Genomic DNA, 23,819 nt, shown 5'->3' on the forward strand with positions numbered 1-23,819 from the left:
TCCTGGGAGGACTGCCGGCAGGCCGGACGTTTAGCTTGTCGCTTGCGGAGAGGTCCCGGCTCTCCGGGAAGGCGACTGCAGCGACAAAATGAAGATATTCGTGGGAAACGTCGATGGAGCGGATACGACGCCGGAGGAGCTGGCAGCCCTCTTTGCGCCCTACGGCACAGTCATGAGCTGCGCCGTCATGAAACAGTTCGCCTTCGTGCACATGCGCGAGAACGCGGGCGCGCTGCGCGCCATCGAGGCCCTGCATGGCCACGAGCTGCGGCCTGGGCGCGCGCTCGTGGTGGAGATGTCGCGCCCACGGCCTCTAAACACTTGGAAGATTTTCGTGGGCAATGTGTCGGCTGCATGCACGAGCCAGGAATTGCGTAGCCTTTTTGAGCGCCGCGGACGCGTCATCGAGTGTGACGTGGTGAAAGGTAACGCGGAGGCGCGCTTGGGGGCGGGCGCGCGCGGGGCACTCTGCTTGTTAGCCACGCCCCTTTCCCGGGGGTCGGTCACGGCGCGGTTGGGGGTCGGGGGGGCCAGTCCGCGGGAGCGAGCCCGGAGTTGTTGGGGGCGCGATGGGTAGAACCACCCTCCTCCCCTGCGGCCCAGGCACCATTCACAAAATGGGAGGAAGCGGCTCTGGGTGGGAGCCGTGTCCAGTGGCCGAGCTACGGGGCCGGGGACGCGCCTGAGAGACTTGCTGGTGTACCGGGGGCGCGCCTTCCACTGTTCTTCTGGGCCTGGCACCGAGCGGAAATTGGGAAGTGACGGGCACGAGCCGGATCACGGATCGGGGAAGATCTCTCCGCTTCCCCAGACGTCGGTCAGAGCGTGGGAAGAGGGAAAAGGTGGGGGCTGACGCCCCAAGACCACCCTCGTGTACCCTCCCGGTGAATGCTCTCGAGCGGAAGGTAACGGGGCCCTTTGACGTTTCTTGGGCTGGGATCTTTTTAGTATTTTGTGGCATGGGGTGCTTATGGGTATGGCTACTCGTGGGTACCAGAGGGGCCCCTTCCTCACCACTTTGGCCTTTCAGTATTGTTAGGTGGGTTAGGCGTGGCAACTCTGCGCTTTCCAGCTCCCTCAAATTCGTTTTTTCCCCCCCGTTGGACTCGATTTTGCATCTATATACTGGAAATCCCGACTTTTCGAATGTGGAAGGAGGCTTATTTTATGAAGGCCCCTTCTCCGTAGACTTGACTTGCCAAACCTGTGCCCCAGGGCAGTATCATTCTTTTATATGAGCTTGGTGATTTTGCAAGGGGACATACTCTGTGGCTGAGGGCAAACATGGGAAGGGGCCTGTGAGAGGTCTTCCTTAAACATTGGCTAAACAGATTTACTTACTAGTTGACTTTGCTCGACTAGTCTAATCCTCAGGGCAGATCCCTAAGTTTAGACTTCGAGAAAAATGTATCACCATAGTTTAGACCCGACCTCCGTTTTGGAACCTAGTTGATATTTTAAAAATCATAGTATGGGTTCTTATACCCTAAGCTCTTTTTATTTTATATTGGCAGGGTTTGGTGGGACAGCCCTTGTGTATGTGGCTAGTCTCTGCTCCACTTGGGAACAGATCAGAGTTAACTTTGCCCTGCCATCTTTGAGGATGCGAACTGGGAGTATCTGATGCCCTGCTCCTGGTGTTGAATTCATACGAGCTCATAACCCTGTGTGAGAAATTTTGAGGATAGGGAAGAAATGTGGGTGCAGGTGCTTATTCATTTCCACTAAGATACTTTATTTGCTGTCCTGGAGAGGCACATTTTTTGGGGCCATTCCTTGTCCTTTCTGTAACTGGGAAATGTAAAGGTTTGTAGTCACCACTCCTAGGATCAGTTATTTGTTCTGCATTAATACTACATTCTATTTTCCTCAACTCAGGTTATGCAAGTCCACGACTATCCGGATTCAGGCTTTCCTGCTGGGTGCTCTGAGGCAGGCTGTACGGTGCATGGATTTTTGCTTTTGTGTAGAGTAAAAGAGTAGGAAGAGCCTCAGATTGGGCACCTGGCCAGGAAATAAATGGATGGGAGTATGTGTGGCTCATTATGAGAATTCTGTGTTAGATTGACCTATTTTTTTGCGTGTGTGTGTGGTTGGTAGGCAGGATGGCTACAAGATTGGAGTCTAGAAACTGGCATCTTCAGGGACAGTTTCCATGGGACTCATTGGTCAAGAAGCTTGCTTTCAGGTGGTCGAGAAAGCAGAAAATTTGCTTGGGACAGACGCTGAAATGGCAGTGGAAGGCAGGGTGAAGTGTAAACTGCATGCAGTTTTTAGAACTCTTGGCTTTAGAATGAAAGTTTTGTGCGTATTGTACCTTTGTAAACATTTGATTAGAAATGCTTTGATTTCCTCAGGGAGTGGTGGTCAGCTGTTACTTGTAGTTATGCAGATAATGTAATACCTCCTGATAGACTTTGGTATAAGGGACTATGGGAGAGATTTTAGCATGATATACTTCCCTGGTGCCTTTCTATGGCTTTGGGATGAAGGAAAGTGAGGTTTTAAGTTGGGAATGTAGAAGAAACTAGCTCTGGCTATATAAATAGCTTACTTATTTCCTGGGCTGGGAATGGGCATCTTATTGAATCTTGTGTTGGCTGTCAGACCTTGGAAAAGCACAGAAACTTGGCATAGCACAGGACAACCAGTTCTGTTTTATTTTACAGGGGGGAAACAGTTGCTTGGTTACCCCAGGAGCTTGCTTAGATATGATTTGATTTGTAGAGTAAAAGTCTCTGTAGCAACAGCAGATTACAACCACTTTCCACAGCTATATTCTGTTGGGTGTTGAAAGATAAAGAAAGAGAATCAGTCCCTGACAGCTAGGAACCATTCAGACTTCAGGGAGGTCTAAAAGGCAGGAGAGGAAACTGTTTCGTATCCTTTTTTTGTGTGTGTCCATTCTTTTCTCCTATACATAGCTCTGTAGTTTCAAGTTAGAGATTTTTACTCTTCTTAGGATAAGAACGCTCATTTTTCTGGATTCAGTTAACTTGGAACTAGAAGAGTTGTAGTGCCACCAGATAATCAGGAGAGCTCTGTAAAACATTGCTTGCTATTCCCTTTAAATGTGTGGATTTCCTTCATAGGTCACTGTTCCTTGAACCAGCTCTCCAGGTCAGGTAGGTGGGTCTTTGGAGTTCTCTAGGTCTGTTTTTTCTTTCTTGGAGTAGTTGGGTTCCCAGAATCTTTGATAGGGTTAGGTCTGTGCTTGGCTATTCACTGATAGGATTGGTTAGCCTGATATGATTGAGTCATTTGGACAACCTATTCCCTCCAATATCAGGCTTAGGAAATTTCTGATATAAACTGGTTATAATTGTATCTGATGGCTTTAAAAAATGAGTTGTGTAGCTCTGGTGGGCGGTTAATGGAACTGTACGTGTGAAATCTTAATTTCACAACTTGGTCTCAAGAAAACCCGACTAAGTAGGGAGTAGACAGTCCTATTGTTCTTGTAAACCCATTGCAATTTTTTTGTTGGGTGTTTATTTCCCTAGCTCATTCTAGTCTCAGGTTAGCCTGGAATATAGTATGGCTCTTTACTATTCCCTCACAGTGCCTGGAGGTTTTTTCCCACTCTCCTTAATCTGCCTACAAGCTCCTGCTTTCTGCTTGCCTTTACATTCTCAGGTTGGTATTGCCATTCTCCTCAGGGTCAGCTCACTCTCTGCTTTTAAAGAGATTTCCAACCACCAGCACCTATTTTTAGCTCACCCTACCCAAAGTTGAGGTGAGAGATCAGAGGACAATTCTGGTGGTGTCCTGTGGCTAGGCCAAAAGGAATACTTTTTTAAAATACATGTTTATTGAGAGAGAGAGAGAGAAAGAGAGAGAAAGAAATATCTCAGCTACTTCCTGTACGCGAGGTGGCTGGGGATCCAAATCACAACCTAGGTATGTGCTGACGGGGAATCAAACCAGCAGTCCTTTGGTGTATGGGATAATGCTCCAACCAACTGAGCCACTGATCAGGTTTGGAAAGGAACATTTTTGCTTTTCACAATTGGTAGATAAGGAATCAGGTTCTGGCCATGGGGATGTGAAGACTGAGAGTGTGATAGTTCAATTTGTACTTTTATCATCTCTGGCCAGTTCCAAGTTTACACATATAGATGGCATTGTATCTCTTGTGTTTTATTAGAGATGGAAGATAATATTCTGTAGTGAGATAAGACTGTAGTTATTCCTAGGATTGAATCATCATAATCCTTTATCATGTAGTTATTTTTACTTTACAAGGCACTTTTATCTTCTCTTTTTAAAAATTGATTTGAGAGAGAGGAAGGGAGAGGGATAGAGAGGGAGAAACATCGATAAGAGAGAAACATTGATTTGTTGTCTCCTGCATGTCCCCTACTGGGGATGGAACCTGCAACCCAGACATGTGCCCTGACCAAGAATCAACTGGTGACCTCTTGGTTCATGGGTCAGTGCTCAATCCCTGAGCTTTACTGGCTGGGCTTATCTTCTCATTTGAATCTCCTAATTCTGAGGTAGGTAGGGCAGATTTGTCAGATAGAGAAATAAAATATAAGTCCTTTAAGAGTTTATAGGAAATCAGTGATATTTGGATCTGTAACTAAAGACTTTTAGCTCCAAGCCCATGATTCCTTGTGTAATACCATTCTTCTGACTTCCACCTGTTGATGAAATTTTATTCTCATTTGTATGCGAGTCGGTTGGTGGTATTGCCTTAGATTCAGGAAAATGACTTGCTCTATAGAAGCAGCTAGAGAGGGCATTCCAATATGAAAGTTTCTAGAAATTAGGACACTTATTTAAGGCCATTAAAAATAATTCTTATCTTCAAGAATGGAACCTTAATAATTTCATCCAGGTAGTTCTACATTTCCTAAACTGATATGAGAGGGATGGGCTCCTGGTACTTGGGCTGTATCTTAAAGTAGCCATAGGTCCAGATGTTAACTGCATGGCTTTATTTCCTACAAGCATGATCTTATCACTGTTTTTCATATCCTGCTTACACTACTATGGTTTGTGAGTTTGAATATAATAAAGAATTTCTTCCCACTCCTTCCCCTCCTAAAATTTTCTTTCTATGTGGTAGATACATAGGTCTTTGAGATCAACATCCTATTTTAAAAAATTTGTATTGATTTCAGAGAGGAAGGGATAGGGAGAGAGAGAAACGTCAATAATAGAGAATCATTGGTCGGCCGCCTCCTGCACGCCCTACGCTGGGGATCAAGCTCATAATCGAACCTGGTTCATAGGTCAACACTCAACCACTGGGGCACACCAGCCAAGCAAAATCAACGTCCTGTTTTAGAGCCTATCCCACCATAGCTCATTCAGATCCTGAATGAGGACCTCAGGGGTAATGTGTTGAGCAGAGCCTGCTGTAGTCATTGCAGCTTTTCGCCTTAAAGCTGAGAAACCAAGTCTTTCCTGTAAACGTCTGCTCTGTGAACAGGAGCCCAAGGGCTTTCCCCTTGAAGAGGAACCAGTGGAGGATGTAATGTAACCTACAGGAGGAGACTTGGGCCTGAACTCAGCCAGGAGGCTTAGTTTGCATTCCCACACTTTGTTGGCTTACATGGGGTCCAGCTTCTCCCCTTTCTAGTCATATTATTATACATTCCTGCCTTATTCATTGACTTCTTAGGAATAGACTGTGTATAGTGACTGGTATGGAAAGTTGGGATTCTGTTCATGGCTCTAACACATTTTGATTTGGGGCAAGCCATATAAATTCTCTGAGCGTGTTTGCCCACCTGTAAAATGGGGTGAATGATCCTTTGTTCTGCCTACCTCACAGGATTGTTGTGAAGTCCTGTGCACGAAAGTGCTTTGGAAACTGGGAAGTACTTTGGGAAAAGGGGAGATCATATTAGAAGAATTTCATGCACTGTGCATTGCAGTCTAGCTCTTTTGCCTTAATTGAACCCTAGCCTGAGACATGAATCATGCCAAGACATAGGTAGTCATTTCCAGTGTTTGAGTGTTAAGCCTCAAAGGTGAGCTGTAGTGTTTGGTGACCCTGGGTAGAGAATACTGAATAGTTGAGTGATCCAGGCACCCTTTTTGCGTTTTGCGTTTTGGTTTATACTTACAGGAGCTGTGAAGATTTTTATCCCGTGTTGCAGTTCATCTTTGCTCTTTCTTCTCTCACCAGGAAGTTGGGTGAGGTGGCAGGGGAAAGGGAAAAATGGGAGAAGGCCAAAGGCAAAGGTGGCTGCTTGCGACAGTCAGAAGCTTTGTATATGGGAGTCACGTTTTATGACCTAACTCCTGGAGAGGAGGGTTTGGAGGCCTGGAGATAGTTGGCAACAGCTGGGTGCTGTTGCTGTGTCCAATTTGGGACCCATTGGGTAGCATGCCCTGCCCCCCTAATTGCTAACCCTCTGTCTGCTGCTTTATCAGACTACGCGTTTGTTCACATGGAGAAGGAAGCAGATGCCAAAGCCGCCATCGCGCAGCTCAACGGCAAAGAAGTGAAGGGCAAGCGCATCAACGTGGAACTCTCAACCAAGGGTCAGAAGAAGGGGCCTGGCCTGGCTATCCAGTCTGGGGACAAGACCAAGAAACCAGGGGCTGGGGATACGGCATTCCCTGGAGCTGGTGGCTTCTCTGCCACCTTCGACTACCAGCAGGCTTTTGGCAACAGCACTGGTGGCTTTGATGGGCAAGCCCGTCAGCCCACACCACCCTTCTTTGGTCGCGACCGCAGCCCCCTGCGCCGTTCACCTCCCCGAGCCTCTTATGTGGCTCCTCTGACGGCCCAGCCAGCCACCTACAGGGCCCAGCCCTCAGTGTCACTGGGAGCTGCCTACAGGGCTCAGCCTTCTGCCTCTTTGGGTGTCGGCTATCGGACTCAGCCCATGACAGCCCAGGCAGCCTCTTACCGCGCTCAGCCCTCTGTCTCCCTTGGGGCCCCATATAGGGGCCAGTTGGCCAGCCCTAGCTCCCAATCTGCTGCAGCTTCCTCGCTTGGCCCATATGGTGGAGCCCAGCCCTCGGCCCTTTCCTCCTATGGGGGTCAGGCAGCTGCAGCTTCCTCACTCAACTCCTATGGGGCGCAGGGCTCCTCCCTGGCCTCCTATGCTAACCAACCATCTTATGGCGCACAGGCTGCCTCTTCCTATGGGGTTCGTGCGGCTGCCTCCTCCTACAACACCCAGGGAGCAGCTTCCTCCCTAGGCTCCTATGGGGCCCAGGCAGCCTCCTATGGGGCCCAGTCTGCAGCCTCCTCACTGGCTTATGGGGCCCAGGCAGCTTCTTACAATGCCCAGGCCTCGGCCTCTTATAATGCGCAGTCTGCCCCATATGCTGCACAACAGGCTGCTTCCTACTCTTCCCAGCCTGCTGCCTATGTGGCACAGCCAGGTACAGCTGCTGCCTATGCCAGTCAGCCAGCTGCCTATGCTGCACAAGCCGCTACCCCAATGGCTGGGTCCTATGGGGCCCAGCCGGTTGTTCAAACACAACTGAATAGTTATGGGGCTCAAGCATCAATGGGCCTATCAGGCTCCTATGGGGCTCAGTCAGCTGCTGCGGCCACTGGCTCCTATGGTGCTGCAGCTGCATACGGGGCCCAGCCTTCTGCCACCCTGGCAGGTCCTTACCGCACTCAGTCATCAGCCTCATTGGCTGCTTCTTATGCTGCCCAGCAGCATCCCCAGGCTGCTGCCTCCTACCGTGGCCAGCCGGGCAATGCCTATGATGGGGCAGGCCAGCCGTCTGCAGCCTACTTATCCATGTCCCAGGGGGCCGTTGCCAACGCCAACAGCACCCCGCCGCCCTATGAGCGTACCCGCCTCTCCCCACCCCGGGCCAGCTACGACGATCCCTACAAAAAGGCTGTCGCCATGTCGAAAAGGTACTGTATGCCCCCCTGCCTTTGCCCCCAGCTGGGGCTTAGGTCAAGGGGCTGAGGTTGGCATGGGAGGGAAACTGGAGCCATCGGTCCCTCCCTTGATCTTTTCTATTCCCGTGGGATGTCCAAAGGCTGAAGGGGATGATGTGTGTGAACTTTCCTGGTCGCCAAGGTTCAGGTGGAGCCTAGTGCTCAGCCTGGGGTGGTACCAGCTAGTCAGGCTGGGAAAAGTGTCACATGTCTAGGCTAGCCCCAGCTGCCATTGGAGCTACGGCCTGCAAGATTGTGGCCTATAGCCTTTCCCACTGTCTGTAGGATCCTTAAGTCTGTTATGTGGTTGTCCTGACTTTGGTGGGGGTAGGTTGGAAAGAGTAGTCCCTTTGGCACTCATTGGCTGAAGGCAAGGTATATGAGGTGCGTCCACTCTGTGGGAAGTAGGGGACCTTGCTTTCGTCCGCCGTTCTGTTGGTAAACAACCACGGTCTTTCTTTACAGGACCCAAGGGTGGGGATAGTTTGTGGTTTGGGATGTAGACCAAAATCCACCTTGGCCAGTTCAGAAGGGAGGGCTTCATTGGCGGGCTTGGTTTCCCACTGAGTTGAACCAGGCTTGATTTCTTGCCCTGGATAGGGTGATGAGCCTTCTGACAAATTCTTGTTTGTTGGAAACCAGTGTGATCACACCCTCCCTCTCCCCATTGGCATCTCCCCCACGCCCACCTGGAGCCCTCCCCTCAATTGTCTCATTCACCAACTGTCTTCTTCTCTCGACTAGGTATGGTTCCGACCGGCGTTTAGCCGAGCTCTCTGATTACCGCCGTTTATCAGAGTCGCAGCTTTCGTTCCGCCGCTCGCCGACAAAGTCCTCGCTGGATTACCGTCGCCTGCCCGATGCTCATTCCGATTACGCACGCTATTCGGGCTCCTATAATGATTACCTGCGGGCAGCTCAAATGCACTCTGGCTACCAGCGCCGCATGTAGGGCCATCCTGGGATGGGGCATTACAGGGAGGGAAGGAGAGAAGTGGGGTAGGGTGCAGACCCAGGTTAAAACCACTGGCCCATACCTCGCCCATTTGTGGATTTTCATCCCCTCTACCATGTGGGCCTTCCCCAGGACACGATCCTTTTGAGTGTTTGGTAGTAACCTACTTTGTTCCTTCGCCTCAGCAGCAAATCTTGCTACTGGCTCTAGATCTGCGGTTTCCCCTGCCTCCCATCTCCCCAGGATGGGAGTTTCTTTTATGTTTTTATTTTTTCCTGGCTCCCTTTTATTTTTGTGCGCGATATTTAAGGTTGTCTGGATGGGGAATCAACCTGCAGCTGAGGTCGCGGCGCCTTTTTCTTTTTAGATATGAGGGAGGCCAGGAAAGGGTTAGCTTAACCATTTCCTATACGCCACGCTGTGCCAGCAGTCCAGGGGACACTGCCTGTCCCTCAGACTGTGTTGAGACTGAGTTCCTGCTGCGATAGTCAGTTGGTGTATATCCAAATTCCTACCGACTCCTGATATTCTAGCTGATGCTGAGCCGCACAGTCCCACTTCCCTATCTCCCCAAGTAGGTGGTGTTAGAAAAACTTAATTTTTTTTCCCTTTTGTATGGAGTATAAATAAAACTTGGGGCAATTTACAGTTTGGAAACCTGGTTGTCATTGTCTTGATTGCACTCAGTTTCAGAGGAGCCAGTTTGACATCCAGGAAGACATGATGGCCAAAGGGAAGGCAGCCACAGAACCCAGGGCAGATGAGAAAGGGGATTTGACATGGAAATTAGAATGATTTCTCTGCTGCCCAGAGGGATTTAGCTCATAGTCTGTCGTCCTGCTGGTCTGCCATCTTTAAGAATGGATTGTCCAGACCAACTTGCTTACGCTGCTTCTTCAGCCCTCAACTTGATTTAATCACACCCCAATGCAGAAAATGTATTGCCCATTTTTTTCTGCCTATGCTTGACCATTTTCCTTGACTTGTTTCCAGTTGAGAAACAACCTGTGCTGCAGCAGGGTGGTTCTGGGGTTTGGCTTCTCAAGTGAGAAGTGGGGAAAGGGCTGCTTTGGTGCTTATGAGACTAGTGGATCCTTTAGGCCGTGGGCTCAAGTGACGGCTGGGACTGGGAATGGAAGGGAGCCAGTAGTGGGGTGGGGGTAATGTTGGTGTCTGATACTGCCCGGTGGTTGGAGAAAGGAGGGACGGACAATTGGAAGAAGGTACGGGAGATTCTGGTCACAGACCTGGTATTTTGCCTGTTGAACATCACCATGGCGTGTCCTTCCTGCGTCCTGCCCGCCCCCTACCATCATGAGACTCACTTTGCCTATCTCCATTTACTAGGGTTTCCAGATGTTTACTTGCTGGGTTTATATTTGAAGCTGTCATGATAGATAGACTCTGGGAATGTGTTGAGGTGCAAACATAACCAAGTAGGGATGCTGGGATAGGGTGAGGAATTAAAGATAATTTCTGTACTTTCACTCAAGTGCTGGAAGTTGAGAGGACCTGGCTAAAAACTAGGGAATTCCAGCCAGGGATAAGATGGGAGGCTCATGTTTAATGATGGATGATTGGAAGAAGAATGGTTGGGTAGGGTGATAACAGGACAACCTACTGATGTTCCTTTGGGGAAGGCAATTTTGGGGAGGTGTGTATATCATCAGTTAAGTGGAGTTCAGGTGGGTTCTCTAATGCCTCCTTCGCTGGTTTCTTGTGAATTTGCCCGTGATAGAGTAGTTTGCCCCAGATGTTCTCTTCCCTCTGCCCATGGGCAAAAGCAAGTGGATGATCTTTAACCATGAGCTCTTATGGATGCTTACTAGGGTAATCTCAGGGTATTGGGACCATAACTCCTTTTTTTTTTTTTTCCTGCTCACTGCTTTGCCTTCAGGTGCTTCGCTGCTCCTTTTAATTTCTTTGCAGGACTGGGGTGGGGGGAGTTTGCTAGTTTTCTCACTTTTATGCACTGAGGGTGGGTGATCTGAGGGTCTAGCTAACAAGCTTAGCTCTGGTTGTTACCCATGAAAATGGAGAGTTGATTGATTATAGGGCTATGATTGTGGCCTGTGTATTTGTAATGTTTGTCAATGTGGCTTTCTGTCTTCCTTTCTCCAGTGAGTGTTCCAATGAAAAACCGCTTAATGTGCTCTTGGGGCCAAGTGTTGATGTTCTGTATTGTTAGCCCAAATTCTTCAGGTTGACCTGGCCTAGATGATCACTCTGCCTGTCATCTTTAGTGCTGATGCCCTTGCTGCCTCAGCCCTGAGGCTTCTCATTGTTTAAGCCAGAAGGAGCTACAATTATTTGTCACTTTCCTCTTCCTTGCAGATTGTTTTAAAATTCTCTCTCCTCTTAAATTATGCCACCTGTGTTCACCTTCTAGCCCATTCATGCTTTGCTTTTTGTGGATTTCTGATTTTCAGGGTCCTGTAACTTGGAGATGGTTGGGTTGAGTGAATGGGAGGACAGACATTTGTGTTTTGGGAAGAGGGGTAGGGAATATGGGCTCCCAGCATCCTTCAGATCTTTGCACTTTTGTATCTGTCACCTCTACAACTCTGAGAAGTTTTAGTTGATTTATGTCTGGAACATACCAGTAGAGGCTTCTAGCCTCATCAACCTGCTTTTCTGAGGTTTGGACCTTGTTTGAAATTCTGTCTGGGATAAACCTGGGGTCCCACCCCTTTTACTGGAGATAATGGGGTTATCACTGAGCGGTCATGTGATATCCTATGGGTAGGTAATCTTTCTAGTCATGTCTATCAGTTAAGCTACGTGGAAGTCCATACACAGACTGTTAGTTCTCTGGTCATATTGTTCTATTAAGCCAAGTAAGTTGACTAATGTGGGATGGCTGAGGTTATAATGAAAGTAAATGTCCTAGATTTATGGACTAATATGGTATTTAATGTGGGTAATAGAGAAGATAAGATGGGTGGCAGGTGGAAAATGTATATTCACCCAAATTCTGTAGGTTATAAAGGAGCCCTGGCTGGATAGCTCAGTAGGTTAGAGCATCATCCCAATGTGGGTTTGATCCCTTGTCAGGGCACATATAAGAGTCAACCAATGAATGCATAAATAAGTGGAACAACAAATCCATGTCTCTCTAAAAACAGTAAAAAAAAGTTAAAAAATAAAAATGTCATAAAAGTAGAATCTAGAGTTCTCTGGAAAAAAGAGTTCTTAAATGACTTAGTTTTTTAAGTCTAGCTCACAGTCATTTGAAATACTGTGTCTGTTATGCTGGAAATACAGTATTTAGGTAACTGAGTCCTTGAACTGACCTTGAGGAATTTATAGTCGAGGGAAGCAGGATCTGCCTTAATGAACTTGTTACTGTAATAAGCAATGCTAAGGGACTGATAAATTAGGAAGGAGAAGATGGGGCAGTCTGTTATTAGAGGAAACTCTGGAGTTAGGATTTGATTTGAAAACTAACTTGGCACCGAGAGAAGGATTAAGGGGTGTTGGCTCTAAAATTAGGTTTCCTAAGTTTGAATCCTGGTTCTACCACTTAGCTGTGTGATCTTGAACATGTCAGGAACTCTACCTCAGTTTTCTCATCTATGAAATAGGGACAATAGGTAACATTATTGAAACATGTGCTTTTCATGTATTAACTTAAATGCAACCCAAATGCATTAGGCATTCCTAAACCCATTTTATAAATGGATAAGTTGAGGCTATAGTTTAGTAACTTAAGATCATATGGTTAGAAAGTAGTGGATGGATCAAGGAGTTGAACCGTCCAGGACTTGTAAACATTACGATAATACTGTTGGAAGGATCAAATGAGAACATGTCACAAGTGTAGGTCCTCCTATATAGTCACTGCTCATTACGTGCCATTCATCTCATAGAAATGAGTTAGGACATTCTAGGGCAGTGATGGCGAACCTATGACGCGTGTCAGAGGTGGCACGTGAACTCATTTTTTGGGTTGATTTTTCTTTGTTAAATGGCATTTAAATATATAAAATAAATATCAAAAATATAAGTCTTTGATTTACTATGGTTGCAAATATCAAAAAATTCCTATATGTGACACGGCACCAGAGTTAAGTTAGGGTTTTTCAAAATGCTGACACGCCGAGCTCAAAAGGTTCGCCATCACTGTTCTAGGGAGTTGGGATGGCCTAGTGGAGCACACAGCTGAGCAAAGGAATTTGGATGTAGTTGTGCAATATATCGAGTAACAGTGAAGGCAATGGATTTTTTTTTTTTTTATTGATTTCAGAGAGGAAGGGAGAGAGTGATAGAAACATTAATGATGAGAGAGAATCATTGATTGGCTGCCTCCTGCACACCCCATACTGTGGGGATCGAGCCCTCAACCCGGGCATGTGCCTTTGGCCAGAATCTTTAGTCCACAGGCCAACACTCTATCCACTGAGCCAAACCGGCTAGGGCAAGGCAGTGGATTTTGTAGGGCAAGGTACCTAGGAGTGATGTAGGTCACTAGACCACACCAGATTGGGCCACTTCCATTCTCAGGCAACAGTGTTCATTGTCTTGGGAACAGATTCTCTGGATATGGAGAGGAAAGGTAATGGGCTTGCGAATACATTAAGGGGAGGCTAAGAGCATGTAGCTGGGAGTGGGATTGGAGCTCCCTCTGAACCTCCCTGAAGAATACTGGTTTTTAATTTGAGCCCTTATTGGACCAGTAACTCATTTCTGGACTAGGAGCCAGCTATTTATTAGGAGTATAAACTATATTCACCCCTAAGGGTATGAAATTAACCCAGATTGCTTACTCATATTTGAGTGGTTTTTAACTGACACCACCAGTGTTTCTCTCCCTAAATTTGGATTTGTCCCTCATTTTCCCTTAGAGAGTCCAGGCTCCAGGTTCTTTCATTCCATCAAGATTTGCAGCCAGAACATACAATTATGCTTAACTCTAACAGAACATCAGCTTTCTAGATGACTTTGGACAAGTCAGTTTACTTTTTAGGGGTTTAGTAATCTGGTCAGCAAATTAAAAATAAGTAAAATGGCACCTACATGTTTTAGACAAGGTACTTTTAAAACATCCCATTCAATCCCATTTTCTATAGTTGAGGTGGTATGGTAGAGGATTTGGACTAGATGTCTTTACTTAAAACTTTAATGTAAAAATAAAAATAGAAATCCTTTAATCGTTTTTAAGGTACAAACATTAAGCTCCTTTAGTACTTGGTAAAATACAATTGGTTAAATGATCATTATGGAAACACTCAAGCTATAAATTTTCCTATCTAAAGCTTCATTTTGCAGCATTTGTCAAGCTGATAATCCTGGTGATGAAAAGCTGTAGCATAGGTTACCTCCTGGCTTTGGGGCACCTGTTTGTTTTTTATTTATTTTTTAAAAATATTTTTATTGATTTCAGAGAGGAAGGGAAGAAGGGAGAGATAGAAACATCAATGATGAGAGAAAATCATTGATCTGCTGCCTGCTGAATGCTCCCCTACTGGGGATTGAGCCCACAACCTGGGCATGTGCCCTTGACCGGAATCGAATGCGGGACTCTTCAGTTCACAGTCTAATGCTCTATCCACTGAGCCAAACCAGCTAGGGTGCACCTGCTTGTTTTTAGAAATAAGTATCCATCTTAAGCTGATATTAACTGGAAATCCAGTCATTTGTTTTGGTTATCAAGAAGTTAACACGCATTCATTCATTCATTTGTTAATTTAGTCAACAAATTTGAGTGCCCACCATGTGTTAGATGCAATTCTAACACTGGACATAGGGAATAAGAATAGGTCCTGTCTTTGTAGAACAAGTATTTGCTTGAGACAGGTGAGAGGAAGGCAGAAGATGAATAAACAAGTAGGATTTCAAGTGGATTTGAAGTATTTGGAAAAATAACATGGATTCATGGGATAGAGTGCCAAGATAGGGTTGGAGTAGGGAAATGTCTTTAGAGGGGTGGAAAGTGAAGACCCTGGAGAAAGAACATTACAGTCTGAAGTGGGGACAAAAGGCAAGTGTTCTGTAACATAGTTGGGAGTGGTAGTGAGGGGAGTGTGTGTGTGTGTGTGTGTGTGTGTGGTTGTTAAAGAAATTGGGATATTCTGGCAAGAACCAGATTGGGTAGGGTGAGTTTGAAAGTTTTCAAATTGCAATGGGTTTTAAAAAGTAGGGGGATGAGTTAATGTGGTTTACTCAGTTGGAGAACTTGGAAAAGGAAACATAACAACCTAGAGACCTTTCAGAAGGTAAATCAAGTAATTGGTTTGGGAAATGGGATTGAGCAGTGGTCTACAAACCGGCTTAAATTGAGATCCTGAGAATATATTCCTAGTCTCCTGTGGGCTTGGAGAGATTACTACTTTCATAGAGTTGATTTCATATATGCTTTGGTATTTTTGGAAGGAAGTTTATGTCCAGGGCAGTTGGGATACAAATATTTTGGAAGATCAAACTGAAAGGTGCTGAGAGGATTTTTTTTACCAGATGTATTTCCCTGTCCAGATGATTTGTAACCACTTCCTGATGCTGGCCCCTCCAAAATGTGGGCACACATGCAGCTGACCAACATGGAGTTGCTTTTCTTCATCACTGATCATACGGCCTTTACTCAGTATCAGCATCACAGTCCACAATGAAAATGGACCAATATTAGTGACCACCACATGTGTAAATGTTGCGGTTTGGGGTTTACCTTTTCCCACTCTAGAATAAGTTATTGTCCAGTTTTCCACCATTTGATTTTGGAGTCATGTCAGGGGTTTTGTTTTATATATATATAATTTCGGAGAGGAGAGGAGAGAGAAAAACATCAATGATGACAATCATTGATCTGCTGCCTCCTGCATGATCCCCACCAGGGATCAAGCCTGCAACTTGGGCACGTGCCCTCACTGGGTGGGAATCGACGCTCAACCACACCGGCAGGGCTTATGTCAGGTTTTAAAACCCATTTCCAAAACCTTGCTTTGCCTTTCTCTTTATGACCCCACCACTTTTTGGAGGGACTGCTTTGGATCGTAGTATGTTCTGTTGTCATTTTCACTCCTGATGATCCCTTTTCTCCTAAACAATTCACTGATTTTATCATGTTTTAAGTTCTTCTACCTAGTATTTGTCATTCCTCTTTTATTAACTCCCTCTTTAAAAACTGCCTTGCAAAGGGGTCATTGCTTGCTCAATGAATATGGGGTTATGTGAAGAAGCCAGAGGACGAGAAAGAAAATGTGATAAGGGAACTGGACCCTCTGGAGAATGTTTTGATTGTATTTTGTTTGTTAGCTGGTTGTGATTAGGCTCTTCTCTCTAAGGTCCATTCTAGGATTTTAAACTTACAGCTCTGGCTGATGGCACCCAATAAAATAAAATAAAAAAACTTTGCTGCTCCATTTTTTTCTCAGGGCAGGGTGGGATGTTTTCTCAATTTCCATGGCCACACACACAGAAGCTGCTGCTTCATCTTGGACTCCAGGAGGCTAGTTCCTGGGGGAACTTGTCTGACTTCTCAGCGTTTCCTGAGTAATGCAGCCCCAACCCCAAATTACTTGCGTCCATTAACCGTTTAGAGTTCCTTTTATTACCACCTATGAACATAGTTTTAATTTAGGGGAGCTCCGGGACTCCAGGGCAACAGGATGGATCTTGGTCAAAGGAGGAGGTTGATTTCTTAAAAGTGAAACGCTTCGTTATTACCGACTTTTGGGTCTGCATAAAGGTCTGGTCCGCAACATCGGGGCTGCAAGGGGTGTTTTGGGAGGTTAGAGGGAGAAATTTGGAGTAGAAGGCAAAATAGAGCGCGGAATACTGTGAGGGTGTGCACGAGGAAGTGGCGAAATGAAGCTTCACAGAGTTGGCGCCCTGCAGCTACAGACCGCCACACCTGGGCCCTGACTCGCTCACCTAATGGCGGGTCGAGCCCCGCGGGCATACCCCACGTTCGTAGTTCCTCCCGCAAGCCAACCCTTACCCAATCAGTGACTTCTGCTGCGCGAGGTTGGTGCTCATTGGCTTTCGCCTAAGAACTTGGCGTTACTGACGTTTCCACCTCTTCCCGGCCTCTCAGGTAATTGGCGTTCATAACAACCAATCAGGAAGAGGATCTGCGCGAACGCCTGCCTTTTACTTTACTGAGTGGCCAATCGGTGGTAGATACCGCCCCCTTTCTACCCAGAGTCACTGCTGCGACTGCCGCCATTTTAGCGTTTTGTCAGAAGCATCGGCGCCGCGAGGAAGAGTTCCTGCTGATTCCCGTGCGGGTGAGAGACTCCGACTCCCTCCACTGCCCTTATTTTGCTCTGTTAAATCTTCTCTCACTCCCTTGGGCTTCAGGAGTATCCTAGTGGGGTCGTGGCCTCCGCACCGGTAACAGCCGATTTCGGTGCTCGGCATTTCGCGGTAAGCGTAGAGCGTCCCTTCCCCCCACGACCTCCCCCGAGAATACCTTGCTCTCTCCCACCCTGCGCTGTATCCGACTTGGTTCGGTTTCTTGCCTCGAGGTTTCCACCGCGGTAACCGCGCTTCCCGTAGACTTGGGGATAGCAAGCCCGGTTCGAGAGTTTTTCTGGCCCTGAGACATTGGTGTCGGGCTCAGGAGTATGGAGCCCCCTTTTTCTGGCCACGCATTTCTCGGTTCTGCAGGAGCCCGGGGAGGCGTTCCGAACGCACTCCAGCGCTTCCCGTACTTTTCTCACCCCCTCGCGTCTGGCCCTAGTCAGCCCGGTCACTCCTTCCAGAGGAAACTCTAAAACCCCACTATTCTAAGGCCCACTATTCCGGAAATGGTGGTTACTCGGTTATGAGAGGAAGAGCCAGTTCATAATTTCAGGCAGTCAATCCAGCCAGCCAGTAGTTAGGCCTTTGTTTTCTGACTATCCTTATCACGGATAGAAAAGCCCAGTTCCCGTAGCGCTGCACTTAGGCTTTCATTTCCATTCCTGTTTGGAACTATTTCTTATCAAATCCTTTGTGTATTAGGGCCCCTCTATTACACTCGTTTCCTTAATAGGTCTGTAGCCGGTACTGTAGGGGGCCTCCTTATTCCCACTTCCCTTTGTTATCGTTTGGAGGTGGTTTTGTGAGAGAGGGAACCCTGTTTGGAAACATTTGTTAGAGTGAAAGAAGATGATAGTACTCTTTTTTCAGATGGGTGTGGAGGTCTTGTTAAAATTGTTCTTCTCATCTAGGCAGTGTCGAGATGGTGAAGCTGTTCATCGGAAACCTGCCCCGGGAGGCCACAGAGCAGGAGATCCGCACACTCTTCGAGCAGTACGGGAAGGTGCTGGAATGTGACATCATTAAGAACTACGGCTTCGTGCACATAGAGGACAAGACGGCGGCAGAAGATGCCATCCGCAACCTGCACCACTACAAGCTGCACGGGGTGAACATCAATGTGGAAGCCAGCAAGAATAAGAGCAAAACCTCCACAAAGTTACATGTGGGCAACATCAGTCCCACTTGTACCAACAAAGAGCTTCGGGCCAAGTTTGAAGAGTACGGTCCAGTCATCGAGTGTGACATCGTGAAAGATTATGCCTTCGTACACATGGAGCGGGCAGAGGATGCGGTCGAGGCCATCAGGGGCCTCGACAACACAGAGTTTCAAGGTGAACCACCCTCTTTGGGAAGAGGGCTCAACACAGGCTGTGTGCAGAAATAGGTTGGATAAGTCAAGGGAGGGGTTTGGGGTAGAAATAGAGCTGGTGGCTGGCTGATGGTCAAGAGTAAGTGTGGGTGATGAACCTAAAATGGAGAATGCTTGGGATTTAGAGGCTTTACCTTAGGCAAACAAGACTCTGGGAGAAAAAAACCACTTGGCTTTAGTTTGGAGCCCCTAAGGCTTTTTTTGTTGTTGTTGTTGCTATTAGTGCTGCAGTACTTTCCTCTGAAGATTTGCCTAGTGATGTCTTTGGGGTGGGGGGAAGGGAGTAGCAGAGCACAGTACAGGCATACCTTGGAGATATTGCAGGCTCAGTTCCAGACCACTGCAATGAAGCCAGTATTGCAACAAAGGGAGTCAAAGAGAGTCGCAGTCTTTTTGCGGTGGAGAGTTTTCAACTTGGAAAAAAAAATCTTTGAAAGTGTGATAAAGCAAGGTATCCTGTATCAGAATCATGCATCATTTTTTATTCAAAGAACCTGGCAAAAGCTGCTTAAGCAACACATTTAAGAGTAGAATCCCTGTTAAACTCCACCTCACACCAATTCAAAATTTTTCAGTAAAGATAATTAGTTTTTAGATAATTGGTGTCTTTTTTTAAATAAATATTTTTATTGATTTCAGAGAGAGAAATAGAAACATCAATGATGAGAGAGAATCATTGATTGGCTGCCTCCTGCACACCCACACGGGACCGAGCACACAAGCCCACAACCTAGGCATGTGCCCTTGACCGGAATCAAACCCAGGACCCTTCAGGTGTCTTTAAAGGGCTACGGTTACTCCTGGTGCTCTTACCAAGATTTTCTCTTTTGAAGATGAGGCCACTCTACAATTAAAAGGCTAATTTCAGGATTTCTGAGGAGGATGTATTGAGATATGGGGGAGGCAGTAATGGCAATGTTTTTTTCACTGGTTGGGGGGGGGCGGCGGGGGGCGTGGACTTCTAAAGTCCTTCATGAATAGAGTACTTAAATGGGTGTTACCTTGAAGTCTTGACTAGATGGGTTGTTTAGTATGCCTGGAGGGCAGTATGAGTTATGCTGTGGACTGTCACTTTATTTGGAAGGTGTCTTTATGGTTTAAGATCTAAGCTTCTGTGCCAAAAGGCAATCATGAAGGGGGTGGTAATCATGGTGAGTTGTTAACTCTTCTTTCACCCCCTTTGGGTCCCCAGTGTCAAAAAGAGCCCTTTCCCTTTGATTGTAACTGCTTCCAAATTATTGGGTTATTCCCACAACTCCTTGCTACACTTTTAACCTACATTCCAACCTTTTTGTCCAAACCAGGTAGTGGCTGCTGCTTTTCCTGAGAACTTCTCTTTTTAAGAATAATTGCTGCTATCTTTGCTGTTTATTTCCCTCAAATTGGACCTTTCTTAGAGCTGGAGGTCTGATCATCATTCCCCCAAGTAATCATAGGTGTTGCTGTGCATTAATTATTAAGGAGAAATGTCACAGGTCTCTAGAGTTTAGTTTGTTTTCCTTTTTAATTGTTAAGTTGAGAATTATTTTGTGTCAACCACTTAATTAGGAGAAAATGCTGCTCCTGTGGAGGGTTTGTGGTCTGATACCTAGTTTTTGGACACTTTTTTTATCCTTAAGTGCAGTCATAGAAGAGGAGGTGCTGGTGTCTGCTTGTAGCAATTATGTGTAAGGAGGTACAGTGGATTAATTCAGGACAAATCCTTTAGCATTTGAACTCTAGGCTCTCTGCTACCTATACTTAGTTATTCTTGTCCTATTTTTCTTACTATTAGCTATTCTCCTTAATGCTGCCTCGTAGAGTTTTATGTAGAATAGCATTATATATTAGTGGTCCTTTCCCATTTCAGTTTCTCAATATTGGATATATAGCTGACCTTTGAACAACACGAGGTTTAGGGCTGCTGGCCCACTCCACAGTCGAAAATCCTAGTATAATTTCAGTTGGTCTTCTGCATAAGTGGATTCCCATCCTCAGTTGAAAATACAGTTGGCTCTTGAGACAATACCAGTTTTGAATTATGTGGACATAAGGGGGCCCACGCAGTTCAAACCCATTTTGTTAAAGGGTGAACTGTACTTATTTGTCATATAAAAATATAGATATTTTAAAAACTAGCTTATCTCAGGACATTTAATAATCTTTTATATTTTGGATGTATTTGGTTGGTTCCTTGGTTACACCTATTTCTTATGATTTTGTTAGATGCCAAAGTGGTCCTGTGGGCAAATGCCAGAGGGACACAGGTTAGCACTTTAAAGCACTTATGTATTTAATTGCATATCTTAACTCTTAACCTGCAACCTACACTTACCAATGTGTAAACCAGGGCTTTTTTAGTATTTTGGTCCTTCCACATCTTTTCCGTTTTCTAGCCTCCCAGAACCTAATTTTATTTTGCAGATGAAATTGTGTATTTACTACTTTCTGTAATGTTAGATGAACAGATGACCTGTTGACTCTTCCCTGGTTCTGACCATTCACTTCTTTGACATCTGCATGTTTGGGTGCATCACAGCCAGTTGCATTAGAAAGTTCTTGCTGGACTTTTGCTTACCATTAAATTGGTAGATCATGTTAGGTGGTAACTGCTTCTATGAAAAGGTTTAAAAGTTAAACTTTTTTTTTTAAATTTAAACTTTTCCAGAAAAGTGTTGTTTTTTTCTTTTTGGTTAGGTTTTCAGAAGTGATACTTTGCATTTCCAGAATGCAAATTGTAGTTTTTGGCAAAAAAACAGTAATAAGTACATATTCTTAGAATCTCAGATCCCTAGTTTAAGGGGAAAAAGTACTTTAGCCTTGCTAAAATGAACAGTTTGATCCACTAATATTACTGGTTATTCACTTTTCTCATCCTCCCTTCCATATTTTTCATAATCTTTAAAAAATTCAGGCAACTTGTGAACTCCCTGCCCTGTTTCCTTTGATTCCACTAGGGGTCATCAAAGTTAGTTGTCAGATTGTCAAGTATCCTTGTTAGGATGAATAGCAGAACCAGTAATTTAAAGGACCCAGTTAATGAGTGGGCAGTCCTTCAACTTGTATTTCACTCCTCTTCCCCCAGTTCATGAGTGTTTTTCCCAAAAATCTGAAAATTGCCTATCACACTCAGCCACTCAGTGATCAAATCTGGATCACTCTCTGTTAGGGGTAGCTTTAGAGTGTTATTTTATTCTCTCTGATTTTGGAATGGGGCGGAAGTCTGGGGGGACTAGTCTTTGCATTCCTTTGCTTAATGAAATCAGAGCCTTTGATAGTAAAGATGGAAGTTCCAGAATCTTGCTGAGCAATCTTGTGGTTTCTTTTGACATTCATTGGTCTACTGTTCAGAGTAGTTTTTGTGCACAGTTACTTGGTATTGAATGAGATACTTGTTTTTGTGCAAGAGTGGTTTCTTTCTTAAGCATTACACTAGTGTTAGGTGTTAGAGTGGAAACATTTCTTCATCTAATCTTTGTCTGAAATCAGGTCACTATACTAAATTTATTTATTGGACTTTATAAAAAAACCTGGCATTGAGTTCTGCATTAGCATTGTCTAGGTAAAGCCATTGCTATGACCAGTGTCGGGGGTAGGGGCTGGGGCTATGACTAAGAGTGATAGCAACCCTTCTTGCGTCTGTTTCTTCAAGGCAAACGAATGCACGTGCAGTTGTCCACCAGCCGGCTTAGGACTGCGCCCGGGATGGGAGACCAGAGCGGCTGCTATCGGTGCGGGAAAGAGGGGCACTGGTCCAAAGAGTGTCCGATAGATCGTTCGGGCCGAGTGGCAGACTTTACCGAGCAATATAATGAGCAATATGGAGCAGTGCGTACACCTTACACCATGAGCTATGGGGATTCATTGTATTACAACAACGCATACGGAGCGCTCGATGCCTACTACAAGCGCTGCCGTGCTGCCCGGTCCTATGAGGCAGTGGCGGCTGCAGCTGCCTCCGCGTATAATTACGCAGAGCAGACCTTGTCCCAGCTGCCACAAGTCCAGAACACAGCCATGGCCAATCACCTCACCTCCACCTCTCTCGATCCCTACGATAGACACCTGTTGCCGACCTCAGGAGCTGCTGCTACAGCTGCTGCTGCTGCAGCAGCCGCTGCTGCTGTTACTGCAGCTTCCTCTTCATATTACGGGCGGGATCGGAGCCCCCTGCGTCGCGCTACAGCCCCAGTCCCCACTGTTGGAGAGGGCTACGGTTACGGGCATGACAATCAGTTGTCCCAAGCTTCAGCAGCCGCGCGGAATTCCCTGTACAACATGGCCCGGTATGAGCGGGAGCAGTATGCAGATCGGGCGCAGTACGCAGATCGGTCGCAGTATGCAGATCGGGCGCAGTATGCAGATCGGGCGCGGTATTCAGCCTTTTAAAGCTTGAGGTGAGAGCGGTGGGGTGTCACCTGTTCTGGTTTTGCCGAACCTCCTACAGCCTAAAGGCTCCAGTTAGGCTGCTCTGCTTGCTTGCTTTTGCAGGGTTAAGGTAAGGTTACTAGCATGGTACAGAGGTTAGGAAAAAGTCCTAACTAGTTAACTTTCTGAAATAATGTAAACACCCTTACCACTCATGGCTATTTTTCCAGGGATCCTGGTAGTGGGAGTTAATCTGATTCTATCTGTGTCTGGTAAAACAAAGAATGGTGTGATGAATCTTGGGTCACACCTATGTGCTATAAATGAATTGAAATTGAGACCCAGATATTTAGACTCGGGTGTGTCGTTTTTTTTTTTCAGCGCCTTTGTTGAAATTCCTAGGTATGTGACATTACTAAGGTCTGCAAGTTTCCTGTTCTGCTTTGTACTGTGTGAAAGGTCTGATATGACCTGTAGTGATAAAATCAGTAACTGTATAGTTAACTGGTCATCACTGCTCAAGTCCCAGTTACTATGAAGACTACCCAAATGGCATCATCATAATCTTGAGGCAGCATATTTCTGACATTCCTGAACAGTTCACCCACTATGAGCTTTATAAAAAACCTTATTTGATGTTAAGTTGGGGCAGAGAGGAGAAAAGTATCTTTAATTTATAAAATTGAGTTCAATAAGGAATCTGGGGCATATACTCAAACCTACTTCTCCATGCAGCTCAAGATTCATTTCCTGTATAGTGCACCCAGTCCATTGCTTTATCTTAGAATCTATCCTGTAATAACCTGTTTACTTTGTTCTACAAACTGCCCCCACAGGGTTAGATTTGACATCTCTCCACTTCTTAAAGATAGATAATATGTGTGCATACCTGTTAATTTTATTCTCCAGGGTTGGGAGCTTTGCTTTTTAAGCCAGCGATTTTCAATACATAAGCTCAAGACTTTTTAAAACATGTAATACCTGACTATTTAATCAGTGGCACTGACCTCTTTTCCCTTAAATCAGCGGTAGCC

General features: G+C 45.8%; 2 protein-coding genes across 8 annotated transcripts in view; both read left to right on the forward strand.

Moving 5' to 3' along the window:
- On the forward strand, positions 1 to 16,945 carry RBM14 (RNA binding motif protein 14). 3 transcript variants are annotated; one of them, XM_070427592.1, is made up of 3 exons: positions 1 to 425; positions 6,391 to 7,846; positions 8,618 to 9,485. In XM_070427592.1, the coding sequence occupies exons 1-3, from the start codon at positions 89 to 91 to the stop codon at positions 8,823 to 8,825; spliced, it is 2,001 nt and encodes a 666-aa protein (XP_070283693.1). In that variant the 5' UTR covers positions 1 to 88; the 3' UTR covers positions 8,826 to 9,485. The 3 variants fall into 3 exon arrangements, with proteins under 3 accessions (XP_070283693.1, XP_070283695.1, XP_070283694.1); XM_070427593.1 differs by lacking the exon at positions 1 to 425 and adding an exon at positions 483 to 905; XM_070427594.1 differs by lacking the exons at positions 6,391 to 7,846; positions 8,618 to 9,485 and adding an exon at positions 16,858 to 16,945.
- RBM4 (RNA binding motif protein 4) overlaps positions 16,943 to 23,819 on the forward strand; it is a 14,351-nt gene continuing 7,474 nt past the window's right edge. For 2 of the 5 annotated variants that reach the window (XR_011472945.1, XM_070427598.1), the window contains exons 1-2: positions 16,946 to 17,050; positions 17,978 to 18,400. Coding sequence is in view for 4 of the 5 variants with exons in the window: in XM_070427598.1 (XP_070283699.1) it covers positions 17,989 to 18,400 (412 nt within the window). In the remaining variant the exon portion in view is untranslated. Of the gene's footprint in view, positions 17,051 to 17,977; positions 18,401 to 22,069; positions 22,815 to 23,819 lie in introns of all 5 variants that reach the window. The other 3 variants (XM_070427595.1, XM_070427596.1, XM_070427597.1) reach the window with 3 other exon arrangements.

Source organism: Myotis yumanensis, unplaced genomic scaffold, assembly GCF_028538775.1.
Source record: "Myotis yumanensis isolate MYYU_CA2020_CCGP unplaced genomic scaffold, mMyoYum1.0.hap1 SCAF_10, whole genome shotgun sequence".
Classification (NCBI taxonomy): domain Eukaryota; kingdom Metazoa; phylum Chordata; class Mammalia; order Chiroptera; family Vespertilionidae; genus Myotis; species Myotis yumanensis.